The 11,319-nt window shown below is 38.9% G+C and overlaps 1 protein-coding gene across 2 annotated transcripts in view; it reads right to left on the bottom strand.

The window, feature by feature from the left end:
• The window catches only part of SLC9A9 (solute carrier family 9 member A9), a 171,102-nt gene extending 167,787 nt beyond the window's left edge, over positions 1-3,315 (bottom strand). For both annotated transcript variants that reach the window (XM_036388794.2, XM_036388793.2), the window contains exon 1: positions 3,033-3,315. In XM_036388794.2, coding sequence (XP_036244687.1) covers positions 3,033-3,207 — 175 coding nt within the window. In that variant the 5' untranslated portion in view covers positions 3,208-3,315. The remainder of the gene's footprint in view (positions 1-3,032) is intronic.
• Between the last annotated feature and the right edge of the window lie 8,004 nt (positions 3,316-11,319).

An 11,319-nucleotide genomic window follows, 5' to 3' on the forward strand; every position in this document is an offset into this window, starting at 1 on the left:
CTCTAACCACTGCAACCCAAAGCCATTTCATGTGAGACCACAATGGCTCTTCTGTCATTCAGCCTTTTTGTTTCCTTCCAGTCTCATCAACTAATGCCATGGAGCACAGCATTGAAGGCTGGTACACCTGCAACCAGCCCCACCTTCACCTGGGGGTACCACCCACTCCCTAGGGGTGACAGTTACTCAAGCTGAGAACAATTTCCATTTAAATTTGGTAATTAACCTCCCATACAAAAGGCACAGCTTCATTTGCTGCTGGTTTGGGGTTTTTTGTCGTTGAGTTCAATTCTGGCTGCCTCCTTGCTGGAGTATTTTAGCCTCTTACTCAGAGCTGTGATGGTGCCTCTATGTGAGCCCGACACCTGAGTTCTGGGGAGGATGAACAGTTTGGATCCTTGCACTCAGTTTGTCACTGCATAGCTCTGGGTTATTGCTGCACTGATGTGAAGGGCCCTGACTCACATCTTACATGGGGGATTTGGTGCCTATTGGTTTATGGCTGAGGCATTTAAAGCTATCTGGCCTGGCAGGAGGTGGCTGCAGGCACTTTGGTGTTCTGTTGGCTCCTTGTGTCTTCTCCAGCACCAAGAGGCCACATCCTGGGGCTGGTCTGAGAGGGCTCACCTGCTCTGACCCCAGGCAAGTGGCTTTGTTTTCATCGGTGTAGATCATCTCCCACACCATTCCTGAGTGTGCTCTTGGATAGGAAACTCTCTCACATCCATCTGTCTCCCTGGTATACAGAATCAGGAATTAACTTGCGTTTACTATTAGTGGTCTGTTTATCAAACCCAACTACAGTGTGAAGAGAAACTTGCTCTCTGAGACTCAGGAAAACCAAGGAATGAATGAATGAAGGTAAGTCTGTATTCTTCCTTGTTTTTTGTGAGTGATTTTTCAGTCTGGTCTCAAAACAAACAAGGTAATTTGAGTCTTTAAATATTTTCAAACTAAATGCCTTGCTATATATATAGATACACACACACACATACATATTCACACACTTGAATGTGAAATAATGTTGAGTTAATTCTGCATTATTCAAAATGCTTTTTGTTTTTTTTTTTTTAATTTGTAGAAAGATTTTAAAATTAAATATAGCTATAGTTATTGTTGATCCATTGCTTTGGTAAACAAAAAAAAATTAATACATCTCAGTTATTTAAGTTTCTAAATAGATAGTATGGTTGGGGTTTTTTTCTTGCTGGAACTATTCAGCCTAAAACTGAATTCTGCTACCAAGCCTATAAAAAAAAAGCCAACCCCCCCCTCTCATTTGTTCTCTACTTTAAATAGCACTTTCTATCAGGCTGTGTTCCGTTTGTGGCTGTTCAGCATTTTGCAGTAACTGTAAAACTTCCTGGGTTTGTCTTTCTATGTTTGTTTTTTCCCCCTGGTGTTCCTCACACTTTGCCTTCCCTGTCCTCTCCCCTGCTACTCCCCTGAGGGCACAGTCGAGGAATGTGGGCCCACCTGTCATCCCGTGGGACACGCTCTGCAGTAAGTGCCCATGTCCTATCACTTGAAGGCAGTTTATCAGTTCATTGTATTGCTATTCACATATCTAATAAATAGCTCAATGGGATGGAGCAAAGCAAACTGCAGGACTGGAACCTATTTTTGTGCAGAAAAGGTAGAAGTTAGAATTGCTTGGAAAGGGAAGGTGAAATTAAGTGAGGGCAGGACTTGTCCCACTGTCAGTCTTGGTGACATGAAGATTTTCTCCCAAAGTTGCTGCCTGCTGATCTGACAACCTCTCCTATAAGCTCTGAAATTTCACATTTCAATATTGCCATTCCATGGTGTAAAGGGAACTACACCCATATCCAAAATTTTGAAGGATAAGAAGGGCATCGTTAGCTTTTTAGATCTTACAGATAAGCTTTTCTTTTCCTGTTTGAAGACTGCCATAAATAATGCAAGACTAAAGAGATAGTTTCTTTACAATAATGAGGAATGTTTTAATAATTCAAAAGCTGTGTCCTGCTAGAGCACTCATCTCTTAACCAATCCAAAGAATATGAGCAGGTTATCCTCATGATGTGCAGAGTATGTTCTGGGCAGGCAGCAAAAGAGAAGCAAATGATGAATAAAACTCTAATTCCATACTTATTTATTTTTGTTTTGTTGTATTCTCCTATATTTCATTTCTGTTTTGGCTTTTGTCTAAATCTTGAGAAAATGCCATCAGCTGCACATGGCAAACAGCCCAACAGTGAGAAGGAAGCTCCTGCAGTAGAGGCACCCATCTTTACAAAAGTAGTTTCGGGTATTGCAGGAGGATGTGGTGTGCACAGAATGTGTCAGAACGGGCTGGCACTCGGTAATGACTGAGCTGTTGATTTCTATCTTCCATTTTGACAGTTTGCTTTCCTGTATGTATCTTATGGCAGCAGAGTGTCTCAGTGAAACAGCACTAAGAGAGTGCCAAGAGAAGTCATTACACATGTAAGTGTGAGCCATTAAAGCAGAGAGTACTTGGGGGACAATGCAAAAAGTTCTGTGTGAGAGTGAAATGCAACACGGCAAAACTTCATCAAAGATTAGAACTAGGCAGGCAAGCTAGAGTTACTCTACAATGACAGCATTGACAGCAAACTTGAGACACATTCTTCAGTGTGCTTTTCAAAGGCACAGAGCAAAGCCAAAAGAAAGCTCTCAAGATTATTTAATCTTTATTAGACAACGTGTCTGTATCCACAAGGCTCCTTAGACTAACAGCTTTGAATGTTGGACAAACCCAAGCCGGCTGCTTTTGTAAACAGTGAAGTCCCCAGCTCTCTGCTGCCTGAGCACAGGGAGCAGAATGCACATGCTGGGGGTAACCAGCTCATCACAGCTGCTGCCCTACCCAGGCAGCCTCTGGCTACTTCAGAGATGCTGTCACATCATTATTGTACCCCACACTTATGGAGCTGATGACATTTAATTCAGCACATTTCTGAGCTTTGTCAGCACTTGAGATCAAGTACCTCATCATAAATATGCAACTAGTCCAGTGTTATGCTGGCACTTGAATTTATACTCACCATAAAGCATAGCTCCTCCAGTTTCATGCAGAAAGCGGAATCGATGGTTTTTAAACAACCAAATAGTTAATATTGTAAGAATGAGTAGAAAGTTAAAGATTAGCAGCTCCACAGCTCCCTGATGATAAAAGTGGTCTTCATCTTTCACTGATACATATTCCTTCAACTTCTCCATTTCATTCCCTTTTTAGAAAGTTTGTGAAAAATAAAAGAAGAAAAAAAAATCCCAGGAAGGAAAGTGTTGTCACCTTAAGTACAAAAACTCCAGACACTACAGAAATTCACAGCAAGCACATCTGTTTCATTTGCAGCCTCATGGTGAAGTGCCCCAGCTCAGAATTCAGCTGGATTCTAGTTACAGCTTCCTGTTCCTCTCTTAAAGCCGCCCTGTCTCATTTTTAATGGTGCGATCGTGTCGCTGGACTGCGCTTGCTCTGGCTGTGGATGCACAAATTGCCTCCAAGGCTCAGACTCTCCACTTCTAAAATTCTGTTGCAAAACTCAGCGTGTGTTCATCATGTTTTCTTCCTGTAGTTTACAGTCCAATCTCAATCCTAGGAGTCCTATTTTGTCTTCACAGTTTAAGATGGAAAACATTATGCTAAAAAAATAGCATAACAACCTTTACTAAACTTTGGAAGTTTAAGCACCTTTCCTCTTTCCCAATTCCCACATTTAGATGTAAATGACATAGAATAAAGGTGGCACTTCTATGGTGCAAAGACAGAAGAAGAAAACAAATCAATGGATAAGGATTTCAAGATTTAGGCATTTGTATTGATCCTGTCAGATGACAGATCTCTCTAAAAGCAAGGGTCCAATCACCTGGAATTAGGAGTACTTAAACCCCCCCATTGAACGAAATAAAATGCAGCAGAATATACTTTTCATCATTTCTGCTGTTTGTATGTTTTGATTTATTAAAGTCATTATTCTATTATGCCAGAAAAACAGTAAAAAAACTCTATGTATAGCAAATACTCCTGGACTTCTGTCTATGGTCAAGGCTGCAATGCATTTGCATACAGAGAATTTCAAACCAGCTCTAATCTTCATCAGAAAAACCAGCAATTCTACTGCTCATTATAAAAGATAATTTTCTCATTATTTGATGTTAAATTCTCATAACTTTTTTTTTAAAACACACTTTGGAGCTCACTAATCTGTACAAAATCCATTCCAAGTCAGGTAGGTGTCAAAGGGGAATAACCCACCTGTCCATACTCTCAGTAGTTTTGGGGCTGTAGCTCATAATAGTGTTCCCAGGGAGGTGCTGTTTCTTCAGTCAATCTAAATATTTTGTTCTTGATGATCAATCAGTTCTGTCCTCTGCATAAGCAAATTTCACCCCCTCTACAGGTTTCCCCTTTTTTCTTTCACTTTGTAATTAAATTATTTTCCTCCTAATTTTTTTAATCAATGCTTTTTCTTTGCTTACCAGATACTTTTTCAATCTCTGTCAGTGGTTTCTCTTTGTTCTCTACACGTTTCACTATTTTCTCTCCTTTGTGTTTCCCTCATTTTCTCTTTCTGTAGATTTACCTTATAATTTGCAAACATGATCAGGGTTCTTGAAGTTAAAACTGTATTTCTCAAGTAATTTTCAAGGGATCCTCTGTGAGATGCAAAGCTGGCAGAAACCAGAGGACACCTCCCAAACTAATGAACTGCAACTCAATTTTAAGCAAGGGTAACAATGCTAACTGGTATTTTTTGAGAATTATTCAATACTGTATTTTGAATTAAAAAATAAAGTAAGGGAATTGGGTGTAGCAATTTCATATACAGCTAATGCAACGGTTTAAGAAATGTTAGTTGCATAGCCAAGGCTTATAGCTTTCATAGAGGAGAAAAAAAAATAAAGGCTTGATATGGTTTTCATAGTCACAATTTGGAAATGACAGTGACCTCAATTTTGTGTGTCTGATCATTCATTTCAAAGGTGGAAGTATCAAAAACAAGCAAAAAAAAATCAATTTAAAAGAATCACATTCAGTTTCTTTTGCAATAAACCCCAAAGATTTGTTTATTATGAAAGCCACTTCTTTTCCACCCTGTGAAATAAGTAATTTGCAGGCTCTTATAATAAAATCAATGGAGAAGCAGCCCAAAACAGTGAAAGAAGGTAATTTTATTCTGAAAATCTCAGTGATTGGACTATTTACTTCAGATTTGGGAGACCAGGCTCAGGTTTTTATTTTAATTTACCCAAACTCATATTTTTCACTAAGTAACAAGGAGTTCCTTAGTCTTACTGCTGGAGCAGGTGTGGTATGAAATATTTGAAACACATAAGTGTCAATTTCCAAAGCTGCCTTTTCTCTTTTGCAAAATAGGGCAGGTTTATAATCCTATCTCACAAGATAATGTGGTACATGTTTGTGAAGCAATCACATGTTACAGCAATTTGCACCAGATCAGAGCTTAAATGAGAACAGAATTTCAGGTTTTGCATCAGGCTTGCAGGTGTTGGACTTGGGGCTTAAACTCTGCCAAAGCTCCTTCTATAATTTTGGGAAGGTCTGGTTCTAAACAGCACTCACCATGTTACAGGACTGGGGTTTCAGGTGCTGCTTTCCTCTCAGAGGTGTGAGACAGTTGCAAATCAGCTTTCCAGACCCAGCCACTCATCATAGTTGCAGCTTCTGAGGAATCCAGAATTGACATCTAAAAACTGTTGTTTTTCTTTGCATTCTCAACCATTGTATTCATCATTACTATACAGTATCTGAAATATGCCAAAGTAGGATGATTAAGGCAGAATAACGGTTGCAAGATGTTTGTAAGTGATAATTTTATACATGCATTGTTAGGGGAAATGTATTGGCATGAAGTAGTGCAGGATCTTAGGAATGCTTTTTGCTTTTAATAATCTGGTGTCATTTGGTACCCATAGGCTACTTAGAGGGATGCCTCAAATGTTCAGTCATACATGGAGAAGAGCTAATGTGAAAGCTGTGGGTCACAGAAGAGCCTGTATGAAATGTTTCAATCCTGTTAGTTTTGCTACCCCCTGTCTGACTGGTATGGCTGTATTGTCCTCTGTATGCCATGTGATTTTATTAGAGCTACACAGAGCCAGAAAGCTCTTGAGCTAAATTAAGCCATATCACCTCTCCAATGTTTCTTAGGCAAATTTTTGTAATGTACAGATGTTAATCTTGTAAAGTCTTCTTTTTTTATGTACAAACTTTAGTTTTGTAAAGAATTATGAGTCTGAGTAGATTAGGAGCAGCTCTATTGAGAAAAGAGAGCTACCCATGGGAAATACACAGAAAACCAGTATGGACTCAGAAAACCTTATCTGGGTTTCCAATAAGGTCTCACTTGAAAAACTGTTGGCAATGTGACCAGTTAGTTTTTCTTTTTGTGCTCAGGTCTTTCCATGTTATTTCAGATAAACCTACTTTTAGGGATATTGAGGCCCTGCAGCAATTTCACTTCCTAAAAATGGAATAACTTCTCTCCAAGTTCTGGTTGGTTTGCAGGTTAACTAGGAAAACAGTCTGTTGCAACAGCTGCATCATATTTCCAATATTGATAACAGACGATAAATTAAGAAGGAAGGGAAATTCATAAAATAGAATGGTACACTTTGGCTTTAAAACAGGCTACCAGGTGAATAAAGAAAGTTTTCATGGTGAAGATATTTTCAATATTACTTAACAGGTGAAAGAGACAAACAAGATTTTGTGGAAGGCAGTATGTCAAGTAATTATCATAGTACTGTGTTCTTACTACAAATAGTATTTGATTCATCTCCTCTGGCATGTAATTTTAATGAACAAGAGGTAGTAGTCAAATTTTCTGTGTCCACCTTATCAACTCTATGGATTTCACAGACTAATTATCCTTAGCTTGGCAGATATAGAAATCTGCTGTGATAGAAACTATCAAGATGGAATAGAAAGCAAGAGGAGTCTTGTAAATCAGTGGAAGGATTCTCAGCTTGGAGGATTTAAATTTAGAAAAGGAGTATAATGTAAAAATGGTAATAAATTATAGTTATTGGGAATTCCAAGCAAAGATACTGTGCTTTAGTACCACTGGCAATCCTGCCAGCATAGGAAAAATACAGACAAGAGTAAAAGCAAACATTGAAAACAAGTGCACCTGTATATATAATTAAAAGACCAAGCCAAACCAACTCTGAAACTGAGAAATCAATCACTTTGTGAGTACACAGATAAAAAGTGTTCTGTCACAGCTTGCTTGTCTGAAATCCCCAGACAGAATGGAACAGGATTAGTGGGATCACAAGTGGTTATCCTTCTCTAATCCATTCCAGCCAAGAAGATCTGCCTTGCTGGCTCCTGCTCTGATACACAACTGCCCAGGAAACACTGTGGGCTAAGGCCACTTAAGGCCACTAAGCCCACAGTGGTGGGCTAAGCATCATTTATAACTGCCAGGCCTCTGTGCATTAATTTAAAATCTCTTCTTCTACTGCTTAGAATAGTCTCCTATGAAACCAGTTGATGTGCTGGTTGCTTGTTCTCTCTTTTTTTCTGAGGTCAGACTCTGGTTTTTCATATCTGATATTGCTGGTATTCAATCTACACGGGTCATAGAGCCTCTAGAGTCAGAAATAAATCCACATAATCTATGTATCTTTATGTTACAGCTAGTACACTTAGATGAAAAATAGCTTTAAGAATAATTTCTGCTCACTGGAATGCAGCTTTCTATCCAGAAGGTAAAATCTGGTTTGGTTTTTTTTTTCCCTCTTTGGTTCAGAGACTGTTTTACTGATTTATTAAAATACTGTACTAATTATGATGAATATATATTGAGTTGAGTGGAACTGGACTTTTAATCTCCCAAGACTTGTGATCCTTCTGCTCATATGTCACTGTCCAGAGGCATTGTATCAACACAGGAAAATCTTTTCTCCCCTTAGAGCATGAGTAAATTTGATGCACCCTGTGATGTAACAACCAGCTCATCATGCTGAATCTGCCTTCAGAGACCAAAGTCAGGTTAGACAGACCTGAAATGCTCATGTGTGCTTTTCTCACTGATAAGACAGAAATGCCAGCAAAAATAAAAGCTTCAAAAGACAGGAAGCACTTTGGTTCTATGAGTAGTTACAGGAGAATTAATCTGTTCCAGTTTAGACAGTTTCAGCCAACAGGTTCAGAACTAAATTACTTACAAAATTGAGGAAAACTGATATTACCTGTTTATGCAGTTAAAATTAATCCACCCAATTGAATGTCAGGATTATGAAGAAGTAATTCCAAGTTTACTTCTGTGGGTTTGATGCTCATTTTCAGCTTGAACTTCTGCCCTGTGGTATTATTTTTAATTTTTAATAAATTTAAAAAAAATCTAGATAATTTTTATCATTTTATCAATTTTGTAAATTAGTTTCCTGGTGGTTAAACTACTTTGGGGAGCTGACTCATGTTCAACTCTTAGAACTGTGGACCTGTGCATATATGCTGGTTTAAGTTTAGTTTCCTATAAAAGCAGGCAATGCATCAGTCACAGATTATGCTACAATGCTGGAATGTGTGTGCTAAAAACTGGGGCAAAAAGGTCATTGAATTCCTTTGTCTTTTCCGTGTCCTTTGTCGGTAGTTTCTCTGCCCCACTGAGCCTGGGTGTGCACTTGCAGGAGCCACTTTTGCTGCCCTTTTCCTTCCATCCCTGCTGCTTTACAGCTCTGGGTCAGCATTTCTCTGTGTGCTCAGGCAGGGTCTGTGTATTCCTCCTGGGTTACCTGGTTCTGCTTCCATTTCTCTACTGCCTTTTCCTGTTTGAGCTCAGCCAGGTGTTCCTTCATCCACACGCGCCTTCTGCCAGGCTTGCTTGACCTTCTGCATGTTGGGAGGTCCTTGTGGTTTGAAGCAGCTGTCATGGAGATCAGACTTTCCTGGGCTGATGATACTAATACCCCATGCTTCTATATGGATGTGGATGCCACATCACTGATTCAATTGCGTTGAGTAAACAGCAACTACAGAAAAACTGCAGCATTCAGGATAGCCACAACACAGCAGCAAACATCCTGACTGTCATTGCCATTTAAGGCTTTAAAAACTCCCCAACAAAACCACAAAACCCCACCAAACTCAACCCCCCAAACCCTCAAATGCTGCCAGAAAAAGTATTTTGGTATAGGGCTTTTTATTTTATTCAGGTTCATTGTCCATCAGTGTCCTTTGGTCACTTCTGTTTCAGATACAAATTATATTACATTATTGCGTTGTGTTGTAACAAAATGCTAGCAAGGCATGCAGGAACACACACCTGATTTTACTACCTTGCATGACAAGGGCTGCTCTTTTGCATCAGTCGAATCTGAAAGCACATCCCACTAGAGGGCTCTCGTTACACGTGAAATGGAAATCTGACTCGAGCACTGCTCGGTCTTTTATCAGTTTTCCAGGTTAAAGATAGGTTTTGGTTTATTTAAACAAAGCATCGCAGTGCATCAGTGTACTGGAGTGGATCCCATTTGGAATTCGTAATTACTTTTTGGACTTTATTTTCAGAGGAAGCGTGCTGATCCCAATGATGTACTTTTAGTTTATGAACATGAACATTTTGAATTGTTCCTAATTAAACTAAACATCAGGTCCCAGTTCTTATTTCCATTAGAGTAGTAGGAATCAGATTATTATAAATTTATTATTTTATAGGTTCTGCCAATATCACTAAACTATTTTTGTGGGGACTTAGGCCAGCAGATGTAAACCTTTCTTACGTGCAGATAACCCTGCTGCGTACCTCAGAGCCTAAAAGTGTATTTTACAGAAACAGACCTGTAATTAACACTGCTGTTTTCATCTATATCAGTATCCAAACAGCAGCTGTTCCTTTTTTCATTTCAACACTGTTTAAAAACTTGTAAATAAGTAACATTAAGAGCAGTTATCATCATTTCTATATAATTGTGCTGTGCTATCTGCATCTGCACGTTTCAAGAGAACAGATTGTGTTCTTCCATTCTGAAGACAAACAGGGCTATGTTTGTAAAGGAATGTGGGCACAAGAAATGCAGGCAGGTGCTTTTGAAAATCCTGGTGGACTGTAACTCCTATTGCAGACCCTGGACTCTTATGTAGTAACCAGTTTTGCTTTAAAAGAATTATGTCTGAAACATAACTAATTTAGATCTGGCAGTATCTCTTTGGAGTGCCACATTGTATTCCTCACCCAAGGGAAGGCCTCTCATCTCCAGTTGAGCCCCTGGCCTGTGCTCTCTCTTCCTTTGCCATTCCCTGTGGATGTTTGGGACAATCATTTCTCTTTACTCCCAGCCATGTTTTATCCTAATGTTGCTCTTGCTTCCAATCTCCTAATTCACAAACCTCTTTTCTTCCAACTGACAGTTTTCAAATATTTTTCTCTTGTTCTCTAGAAACTCTAGTTGCTATAGAGACACCTGATGATTACAGAGACAGTGACTACCTTTGTTAGAACCTCAGTTGCTATAGCAATGACTGTTGGCTGTGGGTTCAATGAAATCTGCTACATGGTTCATGCCCTTTTACACAGCAATACAGCTTGTAAAAGCTTCTTTTAATTGTTATGCTCAGTAATGAGACTGTGAGCCAAATTCTGTTCTAATTGAAGTCAGTGGGAGTTTTGCCATTAACTTCGACCACAGTTTGATCCTAAACTCCTCTGTCCATAAATAACAAAAGGAATCCACTTTCAGCACTGTGGCCAACAGGGCATGGCTTCATTCAGTCAGTAACAGCTGAACCTGGGAACAAAGCTTTAATGTCTGTCACTGATTTCAGTAAAGTCTGACTTAAATGATATTCTTTTTCTTTTGAATATTATAGAAATTCTGTGACTAAATAGTCAATTCTCAGATCAAACATATCATAGTCCTTGCAAGGACCTATGTGTATTCTTTTAAACAAAAGAATTGTGAAACAAAAATGTAACCTTTAAAGTACTTAGACTATTTCTTTTTCTTCTAGGAGAAATGTTTCCCTTTTGTTGCTTTGTGGGAATAGTGACAAGAAAGTAAACATTTTCAAGGAGATATCATCACTTCACAGAAGAGATATCCCTACTGAAATTGTAGATATAATGCTGTTCTTCCAAAGGATGTTATTTCTTGGCAGTATCCCTGAATTTTTTTTGACACTATGGGAATGACCTCTGAAGAATGTCTTAAAGTCAACTTTGTCCTTGAGCTATTTCTGTTCTACTTAAGGTATCCTGGAGATACTTTCAAAGTCACAGGAATCCCATTCAAGTAGAAGCTGAGGTTGGAAAGCACTGTATTTGCTGTGTCCATCCACAAATGTTTGTTTCATTTGGG

This window comes from Molothrus ater, chromosome 10 (assembly GCF_012460135.2).
Source record: "Molothrus ater isolate BHLD 08-10-18 breed brown headed cowbird chromosome 10, BPBGC_Mater_1.1, whole genome shotgun sequence".
In the NCBI taxonomy this organism is placed as follows: Eukaryota; Metazoa; Chordata; class Aves; order Passeriformes; family Icteridae; genus Molothrus; species Molothrus ater.